Source organism: Stegodyphus dumicola, chromosome 12, assembly GCF_044657685.1.
Source record: "Stegodyphus dumicola isolate Sdum_Otavi_A_Nest chromosome 12, ASM4465768v1".
Taxonomy (NCBI): Eukaryota; Metazoa; Arthropoda; class Arachnida; order Araneae; family Eresidae; genus Stegodyphus; species Stegodyphus dumicola.
This window is the reverse complement of record NC_140779.1, coordinates 13,747,545-13,774,812: the sequence shown is the minus strand read 5'-3', so window position 1 is coordinate 13,774,812 and position 27,268 is coordinate 13,747,545. Positions and strand designations below refer to the sequence as shown.

The 27,268-nt window shown below is 31.2% G+C and overlaps 1 protein-coding gene and 1 long non-coding RNA gene across 4 annotated transcripts in view; one reads left to right on the top strand and one right to left on the bottom strand.

Annotated features, from left to right (window-relative positions):
* The window catches only part of LOC118187859 (semaphorin-5B-like), a 317,610-nt gene extending 312,738 nt beyond the window's left edge, over positions 1-4,872 (top strand). For both annotated transcript variants that reach the window (XM_085827486.1, XM_085827485.1), the window contains one exon: positions 2,890-4,872. In XM_085827486.1, coding sequence (XP_085683612.1) covers positions 2,890-3,209 — 320 coding nt within the window. In that variant the 3' untranslated portion in view covers positions 3,210-4,872. The remainder of the gene's footprint in view (positions 1-2,889) is intronic.
* LOC118187860 (uncharacterized) overlaps positions 1-27,268 on the bottom strand; it is a 45,414-nt gene that overhangs the window by 9,453 nt on the left and 8,693 nt on the right. For both annotated transcript variants that reach the window (XR_015044361.1, XR_004758029.2), the window contains exons 3-4: positions 17,312-17,557; positions 10,277-10,336 (exon numbers count right to left, since the gene is read on the bottom strand). This is a non-coding gene — a long non-coding RNA (uncharacterized LOC118187860). The remainder of the gene's footprint in view (positions 1-10,276; positions 10,337-17,311; positions 17,558-27,268) is intronic.

Genomic DNA, 27,268 nt, shown 5'->3' with positions numbered 1-27,268 from the left:
CATTTGCAAATAGATCAGATGCTTCTGTATCAGCTGCGCTTTTTCATCTGAAATTTTTAACTTTTATCACAGCGATTTTTAAATTTGGTTAACCAACTTATATAAATTTGGTTAACCATATTTGGTCAAATATGTTAGATATTTTAATTCCATTTCCTCGTGAAATATTCTGACTTGAACTATTAACACGAAACCCACCTATGATGCATCCTTGCTGCAACGTTAATCATCACTTTATCACGATTACCATTTTAACACTTAACTACAAAAAATTATTTTTTTAAAAATCTTTCTTATGTCACATGTTGATGACCTCTAATGTCATATTCTCTGCATAACTTTGAGATGGATATGCTTTTATCATTTTTTCCCCCAACAATTTCACTTTTTTGTGTAACTGACATAGGTACTTGCTTTGACATTTTAGATATACAGTCAAAAGTCGTTAATCTACAAACTTTCTGTGCATGCGGCAATGGAATGCGTGTAAATACCTTTACGCATGCGCGTTTAATGTATAACGGACGGTGTAAGTAAGCTAAAATTATCTAATTATGTCAGTTAATGTTGCAGATTGCATTTTTATCAGGGTTATTATTTTTTGCAGATTTTTAGAGCAATTTTATAAAAGTAAGCTTGAACTTTCTGAATAGAATTTCTGATATATATTTAGTAATATGTAAAGGATCTACAAAGTGAAAGCACGTTTCGATGTCCATTAAACAAAAAGTGGAATTGCTGCAAAAAATGGATAAAGGCATGAAGAAAGTGACAGAGAGGTGGGGGGCATCGCGGCACGCAATGAATTGGAAGTTGATCTGTCAGCACTATCCTTATCTTCAGGGCAGATGTTTTTATTTTATTTGGCTTATAATTCCTTACTAAATGTAATATTTCATCTCGATGTACTCCGTCTTTGATATGATTTAAATCAAATTCCTCGTCATTATAAATATCAGGAATACACATCAAATAGTTTTCTGGTTGCAATTTTCTAATTTCGACTATGCGTAATATATGCTTTACGCATGCGCGCGTTGAAAGAAATATTTAATAAAGTAAACAAATAAATATTAAGCTTTTTTTTTTTTTTGTAAAATTTGATACCCTTTAGATCATAATTGCTCTTTATTTCATAAGTTACGGTTTCATATTTTTAATTTTATAATTTCTGCATGCCATCTTACCAGATTTAAACTGATGACCTATAATCAGGAAAAATCGATAATCCGGAATCGCCGATGTCCCGACGAGTCCGGATTAAAGACTTTTGACTGTATTAGTTATATACTGCAGTTATAAAATTAGAAACTGTTTTCAACATAGTTCAAAATTTAATAATGACAAGATAGCTGTAATAATAATAGCTTACAGAAAATAATATGCTGGATCAAATTAAAAAATTAAGGAAGAGCACAATTTGCTATATTAACTGAACTAAGTTCTTTGGAATCTTTCTCTCTTCCATGCTGCTATGTCAGCAAAAGAAAACCAATATAAGCAGCATCCCATGCCAAACAAAGTTGTCTTCATTTATTGTTTAAGTGAGAGAGGAAAATGCTGAAGTCTTCCACAACTATTCAAAGGCCAAAAGTATGATCACGACCAGCATCGGTCAATGTTTTGTCAATGCAATTCCCTACCAACTGGTGTTTGAAAGTGACATGCAGAAATTTCAGTTCAAAGAAAAATCACATCTTTTTTATGAAGTATTATATTCTCCATTCCTAGATTTCATTAAAAAAATAATAATGGTCTGGACATTGGATCATATAACATCTAAAGTTTGTATAGTAGAGAGTTGTGATAAGAGTTGCCAACTTTTTAAAAAGTAAAGCATGTGTAAATATATTTTGCATCTACTTCTTACTACTGTAGATTTCATTTAAACTTTGTGATTGCTGAAAGAAATTTAGACTGCTACTTGAGTTTCCAAGATTGTGTTTTTTAATTTCAAATGTAACAGTATAAATACTGTTATTTTTTCTAGCTACCAGCTTTTATCAGAAATTACACTCTGATTTTATTATTTTTTTCTGGCCTAACATAACTGCATGCACTTCATTTCAAGCATTGTTTTGTGCTAAAAATTGCAATATAAACAAACCTTTCAAGATTTCCGGTATATTTAAGAAAATTCATTTTGCAAACAGAGAAATGCATTTTCAATAAAATTTGATTCTCGTCTCCCCCTCCAAGAAAATTCAAGTTAGAGAAGTAGCAACACTGAAGGTACCTTTTACGAGGAGTCCACCACCAACTTAGCAAATTAAATTCATTTATCTGGACTGCTATTCTTTATATTTGTGTTGTTTGATAAAAGAATGAATTTTATTTAGCAAATTAAATTGCATCTGAAGATCTGATGATATAAAGTAATGATTATTTTAAATAATCATTTAAATAATATGTAGTGTATTAACTCATTTCCTGCTGATATTGTTTTTCTGCTACTTTTAATAGAAAACAAATATTTGCTTGGAAGTTTATAATTGATAAAATACAATTCAATGTTAAGTTGAAAAAATCTCGGGCTATGTTGAATAAATTTTTGAAATCTGCTAATTTTAGTTGTTTTACTGCACCAAATTACACAGATATTATCACATGCACAATGAATTTTTATAAATTAATGACTGTTACAAAAATGCAGTGTTAGCATAAACCATTATAATAGCATGAAAAAAGGGAATACTTAAAAATGACTTTCCTTTCATATACTTTTAATAAAAATCGGATATTTGTGATAAAAGTTACATTTTGTAATTTGAAAAATAACTGCTTTGTTTCTGAACAGAAATTTTTGTTCCATGGGATTATATAACTCATAACCATCTAAAGTTGTATATTCATGCAAGAAATTAAAGATCGGTTTATTTTTCTTTGCAGGTGTAGCTTCAGAAAGTACTCATTCTGTTGAAGATGGTATTCGTGCAGTGCATGTTGTTGGAGCAATTATTGCTGGTATTATCATAGGTGCAACTGTTGCAGCACTCGCAACATATTACTACATGAAAAAGAATAATATCCAGAGGCATTCGCCTGTAGCCACACAATTAATTCCAGTCAAACCTAATACATATGTTGATGAAAGTGAGTGGAAAAACAACTTTTCGAGCAAAGTATCACCTCAAAAAATTCCACTCCGTGAAGCGACCATCAAAAGGAACGGTAATTTGAGGGCACAGCTACAGTCTGATAATTTTTAAATAATCACATATTATCATTTCATTTTACTTCAGTACTGGACATTTCAGTTCACTACCTTCAAATGCTGTGAAAGTAAACAAAAGACAATGTAAAAATGACTTTTTTATAAGTGTGATCGAAAGTTACATAGTATTGTTCAGGATTTCAATGTGCCATAGAAAATTCATCTATGCTGTTGTTTTAATATTGTATAGATTTTATAATTGAGCTTGTCAGACTCTTAGTTCCTTAAACCTCCAAGTTAACTGAACTGTAAATTGTACATTGGATACAAGGTTTATTTTAGCTAAAGAAAGTGCCAACTGACGCATATTCTACGTAGTAAAATTATATATATGTAATGTATGTTTTTTCATATTGCTGGGATGCAAGTTGAATATAATAATAGTACTAAATATAAGGAGTCACATACATAAATTTATTTTTTATATGAGATGATGGAAACTATTTAACCATGAAAAAATAGTTTTTCTACAGAAGTTAAATTATTCTTGTATGTTGTGTGGTTGAGAACACATAAAGATGTATATATTAAAAGTACAGAAAAATTACTGTATTTAACTCATACCTAGAATATCAAGTTAAAAGTGGAAATTTAACATTCACATTATAAAAATGTAGCATTGACTTACAATATAGATAAGTGCTTCTCACTTCCTAGTTTTCTGAAGTTTAAAGTTGCTAAAAGTGAAATAGAGTAAAAGGTGTTAAATTCCAGCTGTTTAATTTTAGGACTAGGAAAAATATTTGCATTATAATTTAAGTTAATCTGTAATTCAAATGATTTCCCCCTTGTAGTAAAATTTCTCTTTAGTTAATTTTAATCAGCTATGTGAAAAAAAATGATAGACTTGGAAGTAGTATGCAGAATTTGTATTGTATTCCTTCAAACATAATTCTAAAAGCCTCATGTAATTTATTAGAACAGTGAAAACACTGAAATTATGGACTTATATTTTATACATCAAATATTTTTATTTGGAGATAATTTTTTCATAACTTTAAGAATGCTTGAATGTACTATTTTTACAGAAAAGATTATTTTTGTAACTGCTACATTTTAGAATTAGTTTACAGTAGTTTCATTGCACACATTTTTTGAAACATGTAAATATTGTGCATGCTTGTTTTAATTATTAGAAAGAAACATGATAATATTTTTAAAATCTCAAGCAAATTAAAATTAAATGTTTTTGCTTAAGTTGTATATTTTTAATGATCAAGAAAATCATTAAAAGGAGAATTTATACAAATTTACATGTTTAAGTGGCTGCAAGAATATTTGTAGTTACTATATGTAATTTTATGTTCATAACAGATGTATAAAGGTAAATTTTTTTCTGAAAAATGTTAATTCTGCAAACATGTTACTTTCTAGATTATTCCGTTTTTTTTATTTCCTCAGAAAATCTTAATACCAAATGAAATAATTTTAAAAGTAAATGAAAAACAAATGTTATTATAAATCAGTCAGTTTTTGAAAGTAAAATTCCATTTTAAAAGAACCTATTTTGTGCAAATGTGCTTTTTTGTTCAAGTTAGTGAACTGGTGTATATGAAAGATATTGTAAATAACACTAATGAAAGAATGTTCAGGGATAAGTATCTATTTGTAAATTGTGTACAGTATTTTGAATAAAATGGAACTTTCATGAAATGTAATAGGATTTTTCAGTAGTTATATTTTTTCTGTTTCTTTTAATATTCAACCAGAAATGTATACATAAATTGTACATTTTTCTTCCCTGTGTCCCTTGACAAAAAATTGAAAATTACACTGCTGTGCAAAACTTAACAGTAATATTTTTGCCATTAACTCCACGAGAAATCATCTGAATGATATGAAATTCAGAAATGAGACAGCATTTTGTACTTAAACAATGACGAAAAGTTGTGCAAAAATGAATATAATGCATAAAGTATAGAATCAAACAAAAAAAAAAAAAGCGTTATTGAACTTATATGTATCGTTACACATGATTGTCTGTACAAGAGTAAGAACAACAAGCAGATGTTCCTCAGTATGGAATATATGCCGTTACTGCAATGGTTGCTTCGCACCATCTCTCCATACTCAGCACCAGATTGTCCAACAGAACTTGAGGTAAGAGAGTTTTTCCCATCTGTTTCAGCTGTTGGGTGTTCCCCGGAGGATGTAATTGTGCCGCAAGGCGTCTTCCCGAAATATCCCACACATGTTGTATGGAGTTTAAATCAGGGGAGTACGCTGGCCAGTCCATTCGAGCAATATCTTCACTTTCCAGTAGCTTCTGAAGAGCAGAAATCTGGTGCGGCCATGCATTGACATCCATAAAAGTTCCAAAGGCACCTCGAAACAGACGCACATGGGAAAGAACCATTTCCTAACAATAGCGATCTCCGGTTACAGAACCTCTGTCGAAAACATTGAGCTCTGTCCACCCGTTCAGCATATTACCTCCCCAGACGAGAACTCCAAGACCACCGTAACGGTCTTTTTCCGTAATGAAACAGTGTCCCGACCTTTATCCAAATCAACTGGTGTTGAGAATCACTTGTGGCACTCTCATCCATAAAAAGGACATGACTCTACTGATTGTCTAGTTTTTTTGTGCTCCTGGCACCTTGGCGCCGATGGCCAGCTTTTAGGACGACGGGCGAATAAGGCCACCTTTGTCAAACGTCTGGACACAGTTGCTGAGCTATGGCGCTTGCGACTGGTTTCGGGCTCTTTTCGCCTGCTGGAGGATATATCGGTCATCCACTGCAGTTGCTTTCCTGGAGTGGCCACCACCATTTCTAACAGCTGTACCAATGGTTTGAAAGGCTTTTCAAGTGCGAGAAACGATACAGCTACACTCTAGTTACGCTGCACCCCTCCTCCAGCTTTCTGATAATTCTTCTACGTGTGAAGTCATCCAAGTGATTTCTTCTAGCCATATTTCAGGAAAGAACTCGCTGTACTTGCAGCGAATGTCTTTAATTGCATCTCCATCATTTTATTGTAGTCTTGAGTTGAGTGCGCCTACCACATGCGTTTTGCATACATTTACATCTCCTGTGACATTTTGTTTCTGACATTTGGCCTTTCTGCTGAATTGTGTGCTCATTGTACTGATTGCAAGAACCCTTTTTGCAATTTAATGGCTATCTGATAAAAATTTACATTGTTGCTTAACTTTTGCACACCAGTGTATTTGTTAAACACTGAAGACAGATGAGACGAACATGGGTTTAAAGATAACATGAGTTTTTTCTTTTTTTAAAGCAAAGAATTTATTATACCCTATGTGTATAATTTTGCATTTAATTCATTTTTAGCTGTAGTAACCACCATCTTGTCATAACTCCACGAGTTAATCTACACATTCCCAATATGCCTCTCTTTCAACAAACATTTAAACTCCTCTTTAATGACCTTTACAGAATTCCTAATAATGTTTGCCATCTCCAAAGCAGAACAATTAATCACAGAAACAAAATCTAGAATTCTGCAACCCAATCACCCCAAGATATTTATAAAACTACTAGTCTCTTAAATTTGATATTTTACTTTAATCTCCAGTGCTTTTTTTAAAAAAAGCAAAGAATTTATTTATACCCTATGTGTATAATTTCTATGCAAATAATAATAGTACATTTAATTTATTTTTAGCTGTAGTAACCATCATTCTTATTAGTACCTCTATAAAGCACAAAATGATATATTATCAGTTTAACATATTACATGAATTGCATCACACCAATCTTTGCCAGGGAGGGGGAGAAATACGTTTAAAATGTACAGAAATGTACATTTTAACCTTATTAGTTAGTTTAAGAAATTTAGTTAAGAATTTCCTTCCCTTTCATATGTCTGCATGTAGTAATTTCTATAAGTTTTGAACAAAATGAATGAAAGCATTAAATACATACAGTCAAAAGTCGTTAATTCGGACACCCATAATCCGGACCTCAAAGCTACAAACTTTCTGAGCATGCGTTGCGTTCACGCATGCGCACAGGCATTTACGAGTGCGCGTAAGACCTTTACGGCTGCTAATATGTTTGTGCGCATGCGTGTTTAATGTGTAACGGACGGTAAATTAAAAGCTAAAATTATCTAATTCAGTTAATGTTGCAGATAGCATTGTTCCTTAATCTTCGAATTGGATCCGGCTTATTATTTTTTGCAGACTGTTGGAGCAATTTCATAAAAGTAAGCTTGAACTTTCTATTATGTCAAATAGAATTTCCGATATATATTTACTAATATGTAATTTGTATCTACAAAGAAGCGAAAGTATGTTTTGAAATCCGAAATTTTTATCAATTTCACACCGCAGATTGGAAGTTGATCTGTCAGCACTATCCTTATCTTCAGGGCAGATGTTTTTATTTGGCTTATAATTCATTACTAAGTGTAGTATTTCATCTCGTCTTTGATATGATTTAAATCAAATTCCTCGTCATTATAATTCGCTTCCGATAGTGAAGAAAATGACCCAGAGGTTATTGAAAACAAAAACATTTCGATTGACAAATTAGTCGGTATTCTCGACACAGCAATTATAGGACTTGAACAGCGGAACTTTGTAACTAAACAAGAAATTATGTCTGTTTAATAGAATTAAAGAGAAAGTATTATCACATGAAACGAAGCAACTTACATTGAAAGAAATGTTTAATAAAGTAAACAAATAAATATTAAGCTTTTTCTTTTTGTAAATTTTGATACCCTTTAGATCATATTTGTTCTTTATTTCATAAATTACGGTTTCACATTTTTAATTTTGTAATTTCTGCATGCCATCTTTTGAGATTTAAACTGATGATCTATAATCCGGAATCGCCGAAGTCCCGACGAGTCCGGATTAACGACTTTTGACTGTATTAATATTTTTGGAAAAAACTTAAATTTTTTAAACCTTTTCAAGTTTCACCCTTATTTAGTAGAGAACTTCAGAACTTGCAACTATTAATTCTTTATTTTAAAATTTATTATATCACGGAGAAAACAACTCAAGAAGAAAATGTCATGATACAAAACATCGTGGTACAAAATATTATGCTCGAAAATAGACTTTGCAAAAACTTTGCAGTTTAAAAACATCGTCGAAAATATCATCCTAAAAATTAAAGAACCTACAAATCATCGCATGACAATAACATAGCACACATGCGTTTTCAGGATTTTAAAGTTGTAAATGCATGTTCGCATAATGATTTGGGAATGCAAGAAGGAAAGAGCGATTCTTTTACTTCTATATTTCATACTTTGGAATGAACTAATAAATTTTTGCTAAAAAAATTAGAATTGAAAATGAGTAGAAAATTGATGAAACTTATAGAAATTCATAGAATTTTAAATATCCGTAGTTAATTAACAAAGGTTATTAACTGCTTCGCTTACAAATTTTTAAAAAAAAAAATGCAAAAAATCATCACTTTTTTAATTTTATTATTACATACAACAAAATGAAACAAATCAAAATTTTAAGTTGAATTTTTAATTTTTTTGAATGTGTAAAAAGCATTTAGTTTTAATATTAGTTTACTATCTCGAGTTATCTTAGGCAAATGAAAAAAAGTTCAATATTAGTCTTTGTATGAGAGTTTTTTTAAACAAGGGAGAACATAAAGTGATACTTGAAATTCTGTACACTGGTATCTGGTCTCTTTTTACTGGCTTACCGCTGGAATCTCTTTTACGGGAGCACACAGTACACTGTCTCATTGAATTTGATTTTTAAAAACAAAGTTTTTCCCACCTTTTCTTATAATCACTATCTGAAAAATCATCGCTTTCGCTATCTTGTATCCTTGCCATTATTTTACTTTTTTCAACGCAAGTATCATTCTTTATACATTACTAATCCCCAAGCCGATGTATACTTTACAACAGAGAAACACATAACCAGTCCTGTCAAAAAAAAACATGCAACCAACAATACTTGGCAAACTGCTAATCAAAGCTGAATATTTCCTTTAATTTCCTCCAGGCCGAGTAAAACCGTGATAAAACAAATTGTACTAACAAATTCTGCTTCGCCCAAGTTTTCTCAGGATAATAATTAAAAGCAATATATACGAACCCGACATAATCAGGCAAGCGGTTAATACATCTTTTCTAAAGTTTTACGACAATTTTTTAATGCAAAATACAGTCTAAAAATGCTTAGAGAAAGGCAGATAAATAACTGCCTGAAGTTACCTCTATAAAAATTGCTCGCTTATTCATCAAATTATTTTCATTCACATTTGTAAATTTGATATGGTTTTAGTGATAATTATATTTTGTTTTGTTTTGGTTTTTTCTTAAAGTGTCGTTACCAGTTCATGTATAGCGTGCAATAAATTTTTGGATGTTGATTTGTTAGTTATGATGAAAGTCAGTTACATAATATACCAATATAGGATTTAAAAAATGCATGTGTGCGATGATGATGTCATGCTATAATTTGTAGGTACTGAATTTAAATTTGTTTAAATTTATTTTTTACCATGATATTTTTAAACTGTGAAGTTTTTTAACCACTTTAGTTTCGACAATATTTTGTAACACAATGTTTTCTCTTTTCTTTTCTCCCACGATGTTTTGTAGCACAACGTTTTCGCCTTGCATCGTTTCCTCCATGATGTTTTTGGCTGTAACCAAAAATTCTCACAAGGTTACAAACCACTGGTCAATAATAATTTCATTCTGAAATTTAATTGTAGCAAAAGATAGCTGATTTTGTGCAAGTTAATGCCAATAGATTTGTGCATTACATCTGTGGCAATGCAGTGCAAAAGATGAATTTTACATCCATCAGTAGATAAGCAGGAAAATTGCTAGCTTTGAAATTTTATCTCTGCTCAGTTTCCAAGAAATAATTCAGTAATTTCAATAGGATTCTTAGAAAATAATTAATTATGAAATTAGGTTTTTTTCCCCTCATAAGTTATTAACCAAATGAATATGAAGTGAAATTTTATAACTTTTCATCAAAATATTTTATATTCATATAAATTCAAACCATCATTTTCATTTGATAATTAAATAATTAAGGTCCTTTTCACAATTATTGATAATTACACCAAAAAAAAATAGCAAAATAATAGTTACCTTCACTTTACAACTTTGGAGGTTAAGCACTCAGCAGTAATTTTTTTGCAATTCAGGATACTAGAACAGACACACAAATTAAATTTTTAGCTAACATTTTTTAATAGTTAATTATAGCAAAGTAGGCTGAGCTATCTGCTTGGGAAGAAGAATGCCTCTATGGAGAATTTTTTTTTTTGGGGGGGGGAGATATCTCATTTTATGATACACATGGATATATGCATATGATATCCGTGTGTATGATAATCACAAAAATCTTATGTACATAGTTAGTAAGTACCCTCTTTACACATAAAACAGACTATATAACATTATTATTTAACTTATCTCGCTAAAGAAACTCATTACTATATTTTTAACTTTGTATGCAATACATTAATATTGACTTGCATATTCAAAGCACATTACCGAATTTTTAGCATTTCCTTGACAAATCATAATTCTACAAATAATGGAATCTTAAAAAGTATAAATATTGTTTAGCCATCATGAAATCTGTAAAACAATGTGAAAATACAAAGAATTTATGTATGATGAACTGAAGTTGATAAACATGTAAAACCTGCTTATTAAATATTATAAAATTATTAAAAACTTTTTTTCCCATTAGTGCAATACTTTAAGAACAAATTTCATTATATGATATTTTGGTCAAATTTCATTTGCATTATTTTTTGCTATCAACTTAGCCTGCATGGACAATTATTCATAACTAAACAACACAATAATACATTGAAAAATGAGTTTTAGATAAAAAAAAAAGTATATTTATTCTTGGTGAAATTTCCCCAGATCTTGAATACAAAACTTCTTTCCATACATAAAACCTATATACATTTTGCAAAATTGACTAGAGCAGTATGCTTTATAACATTATACTCTTTGGCAGGGTTTTTCAACTTAAATCAAAATGCATAAAATTATATACATCATTTAAGGTAGATAGTTAAATAACTTTATATACTTTTTAGTCATTGTTCAGTATAAAAAAATACATGCATGAAATTTCAATGCATATTTTGAATTAAATCACATTATACAGAATTCCAGATAGAGAGAAACTTCAAACTAATAACCTCTGAAAGTAGCTAATATTTCTGAGAATATAATTCTATCATACAGTTTTTTTAAAGTATTCTATGTATCATAGAAGAGCTAATTTCCTATTTTAACTCTTATTTGTAATTTTTCTGTTTGCAGCATATAATGACAAAATTACATTATCGATTTTGATGTGCAGTTTATGTTTGTTTAGATTTTAAAACTATTCTTAATAGTTTCATTTTATTCTACATTTTTGATTATTTGACCACCATTCAATCTCATTTATATTCTTACTATTGTAGATATACAGTGGATGGACAAAAATATGGAAACACCTTGTGAAATGCATGTTTGAAAAGAAAGATTGATTTTAATGAAATATGTAGGTGGCGCTGGTATTTTTGACTACTGACGCCACCTATACAACTTCGAAAATGTGCTAAACAGTTCAGTTGTTGTCAGAGTACTGTTATGTGAGGTTGTCATTGCATTATGTAGGAGTTAACAGACTTCGAACGTGGGCAAATTGTTGGAGCACATATGGTAGGTGCTTCTGTAAGCAAGGTAGCCGAGGTGTTTAGTGTTTCAAGAGGTCCTGTATCGAAGATTTACTCCGCATATTTGAAAAGCGGAAAAACATCATCTGCTAAATCACAGCGCGGACGAAAGTGTGTCCCGAGTGATCATGACAGACGATCATTAACGGCAATTGTGACGAAAAATACGAAGACCACAGCTGCAAAAGTTACTGCTGAAATGAATGTTGTGTTATCGAACCCTGTTTGTACCAAAACAATTAGAAGGGAGCTTCATAAACAGGGAATTGCTGGCCATGCTGCAATTGAGAAACCACTCATCAGTGATGCTAATGCCCGTAACAGGAAAAGGTGGTGTTTAAGTCATAAAGCCTGGACTATAGAGCAGTGAAAGCGGGTAATATGGTCTGACGAGTCTTCTTTCACATTGTTTCCCACTTCTGGCCGAGTTTACGTCTGGAGAACGCCATCTCAAGCCTATAATACAGACTGCTTGCTGCCAAGAGTGAAACATGGCAGGGGTTCTGTTATGGTTTGGGCAGCCATATCGTGGTTCTCTGCTAGCCCCATGATAACTGTGTCAGGGCACATGACTGCCAAGACTTATGTGAACATTTTGGCCGATCAAGTTCATCCCATGGTACAAACTTTGTTCCCCGATGGTGATGGTGTCTTCCAAGACGACAAAGCCCCTGTTCACACAGCTCACATTGTCCAGGACTGGTTTTCTGAGCACGAGGATGAGTTGCCCCATCTCCCCTGGCCACCACAGTCACCAGACCTGAATATTATCGAACCTTTGTGGTCTACATTGGAACGGAAAGTGCGTTCTCGTTATCCACCGCCAACATCGTTATCTGAACTTGCCACCGTTTTGCAGGAAGAATGGTATAATATTCCCTTGGCAAACATACAGGAACTGTATTTATCCATTCCGAGAAGACTGCAAGCTGTTTTGGATGCCAACGGGTTTCCTACACCACATTAAGCAAAGAAACATGTTTTTTTAAAGGTGTTTCCATATTTTTGTCCAACCCCTGTATGTTATAATAGTCATACACATTACAAACATAATATTTTGACTTAAACTTTAGAGAAATGACAAACAATATTAAAATTTAACTGACTTGACTAAACATCTTAGATTATATGTCATATTTTAAAACAAAAGTTTGATACAAAAGAGTATAAAGATCAAAAATTTTTACCAACTCTATTTCAGATATTTCTACATATACTTCACCCACATTAATATATTTATACAAAAAATAAACTCAAAATTTACTTGAATTATTTTTGGATCATAATTTTATTTCTAATCAGTTTATTTAAATGAAAGAAAATTTTGTAAAACTTAGTAGAATATTACAGTTTTAAACTAACACGGCATTCACTCTCAAATATTATTTTTTTATAGAACAGAGATTAGTAAGTTTTTTTTGAGGGATAAAAGTTACTTTTTATCTTTTTGTCTAGCTTATGAACACATGCCTTAAATAATAATGAAACAAAAATTCATATAGTGCAGCAGAAAAAAGGCATTTAAAATCTTTCATCATGATGATGAGTGTTTCATTATTGTGCAGGAAAGTGTTGTAATTTCACTTATCCAAAAAAGAATTGAAATAATTTCCAAAGATAAAGTGGGGATTCGGATGTCTCTTTAAGTCATAATTTTTACAAACATGGATCTAAAGCTATTGACTTAGCTATATCTACATATCTATTGTGCTCCTTCATTTAGTTTACGACTCTCAAAGCAGTAATTCTAAAATAATTTGGTTCAAGGGACTGTTAATAACAAAGTTCATTTAAAGAATCATAAGAAATTTCTTTGGAAAGAAAAAACAGAGTAAGTACAGAAATAAAACATCTGCATAGCAGTATTTTAAATCATGACTCATCAATTTAAGTCAGAGATTGAGCAAGTATGTAACTCGATCACTGATACTTTATCTATACAACAATATATTTGTGACACAAAACTAAGAGTTTAATTCTACTGACAAAGAATAATAAACAAAGGTATAAAGTTTGAAAGCTCAAAATTTGGAATATTAGTGTTATACAGATGAGCACATTTTTCAAATGCCTGCAAGCTTGTTGCCATATTTCTCATAAAAAATTAACAAGCCCAAGGTGATGGTTTAAAAAAAAAATCACTCAAGAGCTATTTAGAGAAAAATTTTGATCAATCATGGATAAACCTAGGCACGATTTTGGTAGAAATATAACAAGATCTTTTTCCCCCTTACCCTAAAATTATATGTTAATTTGATGTAAAATATGTAGGTAATTTGTAATATTTGTATTAAGCAGTTACAAAATTAACATTGATAAATTCAGAATATACATTCATAATATGGCTAGTTAATTTGTACCATATTCCACTGATGGTTGTCAGATAACACCTTTGTTCAACAATTTAGCAATATGGCTAATGATGTGAAAGAAACACTTATCAGTCCCATCAGATGTACGAAAATTTGGCTTGCTAATGGATTAATTGACTGGAATTGCTGAGTTAGTAGTTTTAATGGTATTTGTTACTTTACTCTATAACAGTAGCTTCTTTGCAGATTACTTTGCAACTACTATCAGGAGGTGGGATATTTAATCTTTTGGATAAATTTTTCTCAACAAATGAAATATCATACGAAAACTCTGCATTTACATGTATTGATGATGATGATGATGGGTCACAATGCTCACAGTACTGGAGCCATTGCTAAAATTAAATTAAAAAATGTAACAGCAGTCATTGCATTCTTCACAGACATGCACTAGCCTTGAAAAAGATACTTTCTGAGCTTATGCTTGTGTTAAATGATGCTATAAAAGTAATAAACTATATAAAATCTTGTCTTCTTAAAAGCAGACTTTTCAAACCAATGTGTGAAGATATAAAAAGCCACCATGAGACCCTCCTGTTACACACTGAAGTAAAGTCTTGGTAAAACTGCATGCAGAAGTAGCAAGCAGCATTTTTGATGGACATAGCTCTCTAATGGTAACAGTTTAAAATGATGAAACCTGGGCATGTAAATGGCATTATTTGGCCAATATTTTCAGCAGAATGATAAAAAAATTGATCTCAATGCAAATGTCCAAGTATCTTCTTTTAGGAAGAAACTTATGTGCTGACTGTAGTGCATGGTAAAGATGACATCAACTGCATCCCATTACAGAAAGTCTGTTGAATGAAAATAACATCAAAATTCAAGAAAAAGGTTTTAAAAATATATTTACACATTCTCAAAGCTTTGAAAGACTTGTTTGAGTGTTATTTTCCAACAGCTGAAGACAAAATATTTGATGACTTTTTAAATGGGTTCTGAATGAGGTCAGCATGAACCAAAAACTACCCAGTTTAATCTCAGCAAACTATCGCATCATTACAGATCTAACATCTCTCAGAGTACTAAAAATTGTGAATCAAAGTCAACCCAGTGTTTTGGTTGCATTTACAAGATGAATTCTTGTTTGAGAATGCAAAATTAGTATTGCTGCCTCTCTGAGTTACATTTCTCTGTAAGCAAGATTTTCCACTATGTACTAAAACAAAATGCAGAAGCATTTAAATGTAGAACCAGACATTCACCAGCAATTATCATCGACTGAAATAAGAAAACTGTGCCAAAAATTGCAACCACATATATCTCATTAAACATTTTTACATTATTTTATGTTATGTCTTAATACAAGCCTATTACAGTGTACTGTAATAAAATTAAATTAAAATTGTTTTCTGTTATGAATGACCAAAAATTTTGCATAACAAATAATGAAAGAATATGTAATTAATTGAGTTGGACTTAATGATTAAATTGAAGAAACTGTGTTTACTCTAGGCATTTTTTTTTACTCTTGCCAACAAACATTTCATTTGTTGAAATTCAAAATAAAATTTGTATGGCAAATTTTGAAAATACTATGGGAACTGATGCTAGTTGAGAATAAAATTAAATAGTATGGTAAATTTCTAAGTTTTTGAAATCATTTGAATGACAGATATTATGCAATTGTTTAGATATGTCTTTATATTACTAATATCTATCGTCTTTTCCTTCTGATAATACTACTTTTAGACATTAAGAACTAAGACACAGAGTGGGCCTATGGAACTCCATCATAGAACTTAATTCTAAAATAGCTCCACAAATAAAAAAGTTTATGAATAGTTCAAGTACAGGCATAATGAATACAATTCAAAATGTAAATTACTAATAAAAATCAGTATTTCACACTACAAGCACAAAATGTAGCAGCATAATTTGTATATAACATGTTTAAACATAACTTTTATGTATATATAAATGCATCAAGTTAAAAAAAATTGCATACATACAGTGAACTTCATGTCAACCAGCTCTAAAAATTATCGCTACTTTTAGACTTGGTTTAATCACTATTTTTAGATTTGGTTTAATTTACTAAAAAAGACCAAAATTACATGAAATCGTAGGTCATCATATTAGAAGGAGTTAACTGTATATGCATGTAATCTTTTTTAAAAAACGTCACTACTATATATGTGTGTATCAATATCACAGATACAAAAAAATTAATTTTGCATAGGTGACAAAAGTTATTTCATAATTTATCATTCAGTGAATCTTACTGTTTCTGTAATACAGCCACAGATCTAAAGAAAGCTAGGCAACAGTTACATATGCACAATACATATAATTTTTTAAAATTCTCATATTTCTAGCCTCAACTAACAAAATAAGAACAAATTTATTTGGTGAACCATGAAAAACCGCTAGATGCAAATTGACATAGCAAACATTTTTTTTTAAATTCCCATTTTTATGACCTATGTCATAATACCAATTATGATTATTCAATTTTCTAAAAATCTTCATTTTCAAAAAATTATTAGATTTAAATGAAGAGAAAATTAGCCATTTATCTATTATAAAATATATAATAAGGCAGAAAATTTTGAGAATTCATAATTTTTTCACACTATCAATAGGTATGGATGGACAAGAACATAAGTATATTCATTTCGAATTTTTCAAAATGGAATTTTAATGGTGGATGTGCTAGACAATTTGCAACAAATATTTATAACATTTTGATAGATTACGTATAATTAAAATCTGATTTTAAAATACTCGATAAGCTAAAGAAAATATGAAAATAACGGCATTTATATATGGATACATATATATTAGCTCCCATTTCATTTACAAAATGCATGAATAATACATTCCTGAGAATAAAAATAATATTTATAAAATATGAAACCAGATGGTACTACAATTCAGCAGACCTGTATGCAAAAGCCTATAAACTTTGCACAAATGTTACATATTGCATATCTAGAGGTCTTTTAGAATTAAATATGAAAGGTATAAATGAAATCATATCTTTAGGATTTGGCTTTGTACATATATACAAACAGAAAAATATTTGCAGATAAGGAATAGCAAAAATAAAAACCCACAGGAAGAATGGCACATCAGGTAAGTGTGTCCACATTTTTACTATCCAAGAAACATTACTTTGTTCATCGAATGATGAATGATGCAGCTTTGAATGTTCCAGGGCCAAAGCACTATATTGATCGCTGAGTTCAAAACAATAATAAACGACCAGGAGAGACAAGAAGAGGTACAAAAATAATAGCAACCAAGCCAATCTTTGACGAAACTTCATATCGAAGCCGTGCCATCACGGGTATTTTGGCCTTCTAAAAAGAAATCTCTTAAGTAAGAATAGTGATGTATGTAAAAATACATATTTCTGAAAAATTACAATTGTTAGATCTACAAAAATGTTTTTAGGAGGAAAACATAATTTACATGCAAATACAGTCAGTCAATGGGCTTGGTTTGTTTCTTACAAAGTGGAGAAAACTATGGGAAAAAAATGGCCAGAAGAAACAAGATTTTGAATTTAATTATATTATTATATATCTACATTTTATTCATATGCAGCAACATTATATTGCTAATTTATATATTTTCATTTTCTATATAGCTTGCCTCATTTCTATACTTGGTCAGAGTAGATTAAAGGGTGCCACTTGGATTATTGCTAAGTTCTTGTTTCATTTATTGCCAAGTTGTTGTTTCATTTATGGTAACCTGAGTAGTTGAATGCTATGGAAACCCTATTTTGACATAATTGGTTGTGTGATTGCAGTGAATTTGAATGATGGAACAGATTTTGGTATGTTATTTTGTGGTTTACATGGTAAAATGGCTGGATGTTGTAACATTAATTTGAAGTTTCTGTACGATTTCGAGCAAAAAGGGAAAAAAGCATTAACTGACCTGGTGTGTAAATAAAGGTTTACTTAGTTGTCATTATAAGTGTCCTGTTTGTATAAAGGAAATGCACTACAACAGGTACATTTTACTCTTGTTTTTGTGAATTCATGTGGCGACGCCAGTATACAGATTCTAGTTCAGATAATTTTAGGAAGTTTTTGGATGCTGTTAAGGAATTTTGTTTGACTGAAGACAGGGAAATTTGTAAATAAGGTAAGTGGATATTTCCTTTATGTAGTGCTAAGATGAATTTCCTTTTTTATGTTATTTCATTGTTTGACTTAAAATGTAGTTTATTGAGATTACATATTTTTGTTGGCTGCTCCTTTGACTTTTCAAGTGAATATACATCGGTGTGTACATGGACAAAGTCAAGAGAGTGCGCAATGCCAAGTTTGTGCAATTCTCCGATTTTTTTTTTTAAGTGAAAATAGGTTGATGTGTACATGAATACCGAGTTTGTGCAATTCTTTGGCTTGTTATTTTAGCTTTGTGTAGTGGCAATGCTACACATAGTCAAAATAATAAGGCAAAGAATTTCACAAACTCGGTGTCCATGTATCGCCAAGGGGTACCAGTAAATATATTTTTACTCTACGTTTTTTGGTAATATGTATGTATTTTTGTGCATGTGCTATGAGATGTGCTTTCATATCTGTGAAATTAAGACAAGTTCTGAAACTGAATTTAGTATGTAGGTATTAGTGCAACCACTTTGGCACAATCTTATTTTTTACAGATAAAAAGATAAAAATTACTTATTGGGTGTAAGTTGGTGGTTTTTGAAACTTTTTTTTAAATAAAAAAAGATTAAAAACTATCAATATTTATCACAATTCCCCAAACATTATTAGCATGTGAAAAGAAAGCATGTTTTAGCAATTTAAAATGAAAATTATGATAAAAATTTAAAAATAAAACAATCACAATTGCCCCCAAATATTTTGTGCTATTTCTCTCTCCAAGTACACAGTGATCTGTTTTTGCTAGAAAAAATAGCAGAGACTCATATCACCACATAAAACTCCGAAAGCCACCTACCAAATGCAGTTCCTGGAAGTTCCCTTTAAAATATTTTGCAGCAAAATTCTGCATTCTTGCAGAAATTTTTCTACAGTTTCTTATATTGCTGACAAACTCCATAAGACCATACTTTAAAATTAACCTCAAGGCAAACAATATCATTGTCTAAAAAAGAAACTGCTGCTATTTGGAATACAACAAAAAGAATGTATATGAAAATGGCAATGGTGCTTGACTGAATGATTGATACAAGCATGGTTGTTGTGAAGGAATATTATGAGCATGGAAAAAATCTGCTCTAATCTTGCTGAGTTTTAATCTCAACTGAATTATACTTAGTCCATGTAAAATTTCATATATGACAGGTTCCTTCCTACCACACAAAGTGTTGTGCATTGCATATGGTAGTTTGGACATTTTTGTTGATTTACAAAAAAAAAATATTACAACTAGTAAAAAAACTAAAGCATTTTAAAACTTTATTCACAGACAAAATAAACATGTAAAAAGGTCAGTTAACTTACCTTAATTCAAAATTTATGAAATATTTTCCCCCCTCAACTAGGTAAGACAGAGAGCACATGCACACAACCTCTTATTATCCATTTCAGTGGGGCACTGTCAGTGCTTAAATAATATGGCCAGTCATTATGTTTAGTGAAACTTATCATTAAAAATTTAAAAAACAACTGTGAACTGTGCATGTTACTACTTTTCCTGTTAAAACTAGCTCCTACCTCCCCTACTCCATTTTTTGTTTTTGACAGAATCTTAAAAAAAAATAATGATTACTATGATAACAAAGAAACAAAGAGAAAGACGTTTAAAAAAAAAAAAAAAAAAAAAAAAAAACGAATATCATAGCCAGAAAAATGCATAATAAGATTTCCTGAAAAAATTTAGATTTCAACACAGAAGTTAATCTTTCCAAGACTGAAATTTCAATGAGAATTAAGAATTTTGAAACTACTCTCATATATGCCCTCGGTTGGCGACAAATTTCTCGCCAAACTTTTGTAAGGATTATGTTAATTTTATTAACAGTTAAATTTTAAGTTAAAATTCCTTTCTTGTCAAATTCTTAACTTCAACTTACTACTTCCAGCCAAAACGTAGTTTTAGAATCACGTCTGAATACATAATGAGGAAGAGCGGTATTTAATCACGAAGTTTTTTGGTTTTAGAGAGAGAGAGAATCTGATTTACGCGCGTCTGCCTTTTGGCCACACTCTCTCTGAAAGCTGTTATTACGCTTGGCCGTACTCAGGCCCTTGATAGCTTCGCAGTCATCTGGTGTTTTAGGGGCCAACTGCATTAGAAACTTGATAGCTTCGGCTATATTTCTTTAGTTAATCTTAGTTTTAGTTTAATTCTTAGTCTGTTAAGTTCAAGCCCAAGTGTTGGCTTTGGTTGTACACTCCAAGGCGGAGTTTTGTTAAATCTTATTGAAATAATAAAGGGTTAGTTACCCTTATATCTTGTTGTTTCTTGTCACACGAACTTAAGCGATTATTCGCTGTCTAATTCTTAAGATTTGTCACTTTCTACAGTAACTGAGATTTACATAGTGAAAGTCTTACACATTTTCATGAGAAACTCTACATCACCATATAACTACCCACATTTTTTGTCTATATTTCGAACTTTAAGCCTAAAACGTCTGCAAAAACTACGTTTTGAACACACAATTTAAGCTAAAAATCAGAAACACAAACAAAAATATTTGACGAGAATCCATGTACACAGCGATATGCTTTAGCAGAGGAATCTACGAACTACGCACACCTGATTTAAATAAATTAACATAACAACAATAAATTTCAAAGAATACTATGTACACAGTTGTTCTGCTTAAACTTTAAAAAAATCTACAAAATGCACAATCTAGCCAGCGAAGGAATCTATGAACTATAAGCACACCTCTCTTTAATAAATTAACAACAACAATAAATTTCAACAATAAATAAAGTTCATAACAACAATAAATTTCAAGAATATCATGTACACAGCATTCTGTTTAAACTTTAAAAAAAAATCTACGAATTGCACAATCTAGGCATTACACACTAATCAACAAAATAAATTAAAATAAATTTCAAACAATTAAAATAAAACAACAATAACAACAGAAATTCATACTAAAAAAATAACGAACATAACATCCTACAAAATAAGAACAAGAATAAAATAAAATGCACTTAACATGAATGAATGCTTCTTCGAACAGCAGATATACCAATTTCAAATATCACTAAAACAATTTCACCATAAATTTGTTAGAAGCATCTTTTCCCGTTTCAGAACAACGATGGAAAAATATATAAACCACCAAATAAAACTCAAAAATATATTTCTGAATATAAGTAGGCAATGTAGCTTTAACATGCCGCCACATAATCTCTAGCATATTTATATGACAGCCAGACTCACTATTCACAAATAAATGTTCAAAACAATCTTCTCCTAAATACTTGTAGAATTTCCAGCCATCCAAAAAAATAATTGTACCAGGAACGTGACTATCACCTCTTTCAACATAATTTAAAACCACACACCGCAGAACCAAGAACCAACTAGCAACTGAAACCAATCCAAGTTTCCATGTAAAAAGGGTTGCCATAGAAACCAACATCGCCCCCAAAACCATCGCAGAACACTCAATCGCACCAAAAACCACCACACAACACATATCGCAGCATTTGGCAACCTGAGGGTGCATATATGAATAGAGCCAGAATTTTTTCCAAGGGGCCCAAATATTTTCAGAAATAGATAATAATGGCAAGCAAGTTACTGCCAGCATGGAAATAGTAATGAAGAATATCACAGATTTTCATACACCACCATTAGAAATAAAATGGCTTAGGCATTATTGGAGAATCAGAAAACTAAGCCTTCTATGGATAAATATAACATCCAGAAAATGAGAAAATTCATATATGAAAACTATCTCAGAGTATGCAAGCCAGATAAAATGGGTAACTGAACTATCATAGGTAAATGCAAATTCAGCGAAAAAGTTCAGGAATACAAGAGACTAATTCAGAAGTCAAACAACTAAAATCAGCGTTATATTTTCAAAATTTTCGCAGGACTAGTTTTGATGGTTTTTACCGAACCACCATCCTCAGCTGCAAAACTGCAAATGAACAAGATAGGAAATAATGACTAGATAAGATAAGAAAGCCTGGACAGGAATAAGCAAGTGGTGCCATCTGTTGATGAAACCAGAACTAAAATATAATTTCTTTAAAGGCCGAAGGCAAAGACGGATTGGAATTAGGATCGTTAACTAGAACAGAAAGATTTTTTTGAATGTGAAATGCCTCTAGAAAATTCAATTATCCAATGGAAGATTTTTTTTAATGATTTTGGTAGCAGAAAAATTGAAAATGTGATTTTCAGACCAATAATGCTGAGCAACAGAAGATTTCTGTGTTTCCTTTTTTCTAACATATGCCTCATGTTAATTGACGCGAAATTTTAAGGCTCTCTTAGTTTGGCCAATGTAAATTAAACCACACTGGCAAGGAATCCTATAAATACCCCAGGAATTCATATCCGGAATGGGGTCCTTGGATGGAACTCGGAATTTTATTGATGGGAGAATACACAACCCAAAAGTTAAATTTCTGCAAAATATATGCAACTTCATAGCTAATTGATGGAAAGAAGGGAATGACAACAAAATTTTTATAATCTCCTAAAACTCTTTGGATTTTCTAGAGGCATTTCACATTCAAAAAAGTCTTTCTGTTCTAGTTAAGGATCCTAATTCCAATCTGTCTTTGCCTTCAGCCTTTAAAGAAATTATGTTTTAGTTCTGGTTTCATCAACAGATGGCGCCACTTGCTTATTCCTGTCCAGGCTTTCTTATCTTAAGAAAAAAAGGTACTTTTCCTTTACGCTGACACAAATATCGCCATGCAGACTTTATTCACGACAACATACAGCATACACATAAAAAATGTTAACAAATGTTAGTTCTAAGAATTTTTTATTTAAGGCATAAACATTTTAATATCGTTTAAAATTTTGTAAAAAGCCAATAAATGTGTAAAAAGACAATTTAAAAATTTACTATGCTTTCATGTTCAACATCCTGATTCGCCGGTTTGTATCACGTGACTCCAAGTGATCTCATCTCGCATAAAAACATTAATTGCAAAGAACATGATATTTAATAAGTACAGATAATACACAAAACGCTAAAAAACATCCCTTCAGACGTAATATAAAATCTGAAAGCTTTTCAGATTTTTCATTTGTTTATTTATTTAAAGCTAATGGTTTTAATTAGCCATCAGCACATTAGTTAAAGATGAGCTAAAGGTTTTTGCTCTACACCCAAACTTTGCATAAATAAATATAAATACATTCTACAGATTGCAACAAACACTACATAAATTCCTGATTTTTTGAAAAACTTAACAAGAAAATCAACAGACAAGCTTCTGGATTCATATCTGAAAAAGTAAAATTATAAGAATGAAATTGCAAATATTCACAGGAACATTCCTCTATTATCCTATTAACTCGTACATCAGTTCCATTCTGATTCTGTTATGAACCTGCATAACCCCAGCCCCTCAACAAAAAATTTTAATATCACCATATCAGCAAGAACTGCCAAACATAAAAAGATATTTAAAAACTCTCTATCAAACAGTACATTGATTAATACAGTCAAAAGTCGTTAATCCGGGCTCGTCGGGACTTCGGCGATTCCGGATTATCGATTTTTCCAGATTATAGATCATCAATTTAAATCTGGTAAGATGGCATGCAGAAATTATAAAATTAAAAATATGAAACCGTAATTTATGAAATAAAGAACAATTATGATCTAAAGGGTATCAAAATTTACAAAAAAAAACCTTAATATTTATTTTACATTATTAAACATTTCTTTCAATGTAAGTTGTTTAAGTTGCTTCGTTTTCTGTGATAATACTTTCTCTTTAATTCTATAAACAGACATAATTTCTTGTTCAGTTACAAAGTTCCGCTGTTCAAGTCCCGTAATTGCTGTGCCGAGAATACCGACTTACTTGTCAATCGAAATGTTTTCGTTTTCAATAACCTCTGGGTCACTTTCTTCACTATCGGAAGCGAATTATAATGACGAGGAACTTGATTTAAATCATATCAAAGAAGGAGTACATCGAGATGAAATACTACACTTAGTAAGGAATTATAAGCCAAATAAAATAAAAACATCTGCCCTGAAGATAAGGATAGTGCTGACAGATCAACTTTCAATCCGCGGCGTGAAATTGATAAACAGATTTCAGATTTCAAAACATACTTTCGCTTTGTAGATACAAATTACATATTAGTAAATATATATCGGAAATTCTATTTGACATAATCGAAAGTTCAAGCTTACTTTTATGAAATTGCTCTAACAGTCTTCAAAAAATAATAAGCCGGATCCAATTCGAAGATTAAGGAACAACGCAATCTGCAACATTAACTGAACTAGATAATTTTAGCTCAGCTTATACCTCCGTTACACATTAAACGTGCATGCGCACAAACATATTAGCAGCCGTAAAGGTCTTACGCGCTCTCGTAAACACCTGTGCGCATGCGTGAACGCGATGCATGCGCAGAAAGTTTGTAGCTTTGATTTACGGATTATAGATCATTCCGGATTATGGGTGTCCGAATTAACGACTTTTGACTGTATAGCATATCTTTGGTTAAATACTCTTGAAGCAACCAAATTAAATAATTGACTACGACAAAGGCAAAAACCATCAGTAAACACCACCATAAAAGCAGTTATAAGATCATAGAAATCAGCACTAGACCATGCTGCAATAGAAGCCGGTTAGTCTATATTTTAGGGTGTCCCTTGGATTATTGTCAAGTTGTTGTTTCATTTAAGGTAACCTGAGTAGCTAAATTTTATATAAAACCCATTATCATGTGATTGCGGTGAATTCGACTGATGGGAAAATATTTGTAAGGCCTCATTTATGTGTTGGAATTTGGTTAGGAAGTACGTTGCTTACACCTTAAAATGGCTGTATGTGATAAGATGCGGGAATGAATGAAAGCGGGAAAAAAAAAAGCATTAATTGACTGGTGTTAAAAGAAGGTTTACTTAGCAGCAGTTGCCCCGTTCACATGCAACACTCCTTCACACAGCTGCCGTTAGCAAGAGGAGAAAAAGGGAGACATGAAAGAGTTTCGTCTTTAGGACCCATTCAGAAGACCACCCTCTGTCTTCCCCTTTACACCTAAGCCTCTGTGAACAATCACGTCTCTGAACTGGCAGATTTCTAATATTGTTTACACATTTTTAACGTTGTTTATTGTTGTTAATTTTGTAATCTGTACTTTCGCAACTGGTACCTGAACTTTCGTAACGGTTCCTGAATAATATATGCTTTTTAATTATTATTATTATATTTTATAAGCTGTTATCTTGGTGCTTGTCGCTATGGTTAATAGATGGTCATAGAATTTTAAACTGCTTCCCGATAAGATATAGAACTCAAACTTTGTACATACACTGCTTGTGGATGTGGTGTCACGCTTTTGATTTTTAGAGGATTAGATTTTTTTCAAATTTAAAGTTGAAAAGACTTTTTGCAAATATTAACAAATAAACTGAGAATCTCAGAATATTATAGTTTGCACCATAACGTACTGTTGAGAAAAAAAATTAACTGAAATTTTTAGCGTAATTTTTTTAAAAAATATTTTGGGAGAATTTTTTAAAATCATTCATATTTTTAGACTTTTTGACGCCCATTAATTTTAAAATTTCATATCTAAAAATATATCGGTTACAAACTTCCGACATTTTCACAGCTTATAAAACAAATTTTTTGCATTTAAAAAAAAAAGGATAAAGGAAATTAATTGGACGATTTTTTTTAAAGATATGCAATGAAGCAGAATGGAAAATATTGGTTCTTCTTGGCATCAATTCGAAACATCGGTTTCAAAGTAATAATCTCATCATACCACACTATTTTTATGGCATTATTTATGCTATATAAGTTGTTATTGTTGCAAGTTGTTAGTTCAGCATGAGATTGGAGATATTTCTGAGTTAACTTTCTCTTAAGATGCGCTTTGCATTCCGTTGTGTTTAACATTCTTATTAGATTGAAGCATAACTACTGATTATACTTAGTGATATTCTAAACACTTGTACGAGTATTTCTGTGCAAAAATTCCAGAACTTTGAAGTGTTTATGTTGATAAAATAAATTTAATTAAGCTATCATCGGATATGAGTGCAATGACAATCATTCACGAACTATTATCAATCTATTACAAACCCGTACGCACGCAACAATATTATAATTAATTAATGTATCAAAATTGTTTTGAACGTGTTTTACAAAACAAAAACAGGTAAAGAAAAATTCTGCTTGCGTTTTATGAGTTTTTGCAATTTTTCTGGCCACATAAGGTTTTAAAAAAAGGTTTGTAATTTATGTTTATATTTACCAATTGAATAAATAGCACTAGGTTTGATTTATATACATATGTGTCTATTGAAATTCAGTAATAAAATTTTAAAGATTTGAAATGATTAAATGTCTATTTAGACAGTCTATTAGGCTGATCTTTGGAATATGGTAACTGGTAGTTTGGCGACATTTTGGAGGCGATAAAGGTTACTACCTAGGACTTTGGTAATAATGTGAGAAGCACTCAGTTCCGATTATGCATTATTTTGTTTAAGGGAAATGAGAGATCATGAGATATGTCATGTGACATTAATGGACGAATTACAGTTGTTTAATCGGAAAAGGGGGGAAGTCTGGAAATTTCATATTTAGCTATATTCTGTGTTGTGTGAAACGTGACATTAATGGATGAATTACAGTTCTTTAATCGGAAAAAGGGGTTAATTTGGAAAAGCTTCATTGTGTGTTATGTGAAATAGTGTTGATTAATTTTTGGATTGCATGGCGCTATGTAAAGTGAATTGTAAATTTTTAATGCATTTATCTGATTATAATAATGAGATTGTGTGAAAGGAAGGATATTACAAGTTTAAATGGCGGTGCAAGAAATATAGTGAAAATGGACATTTTGTGAAAAGGAGTGTAAGGAAGGGTATGTGGTTTGCTGAA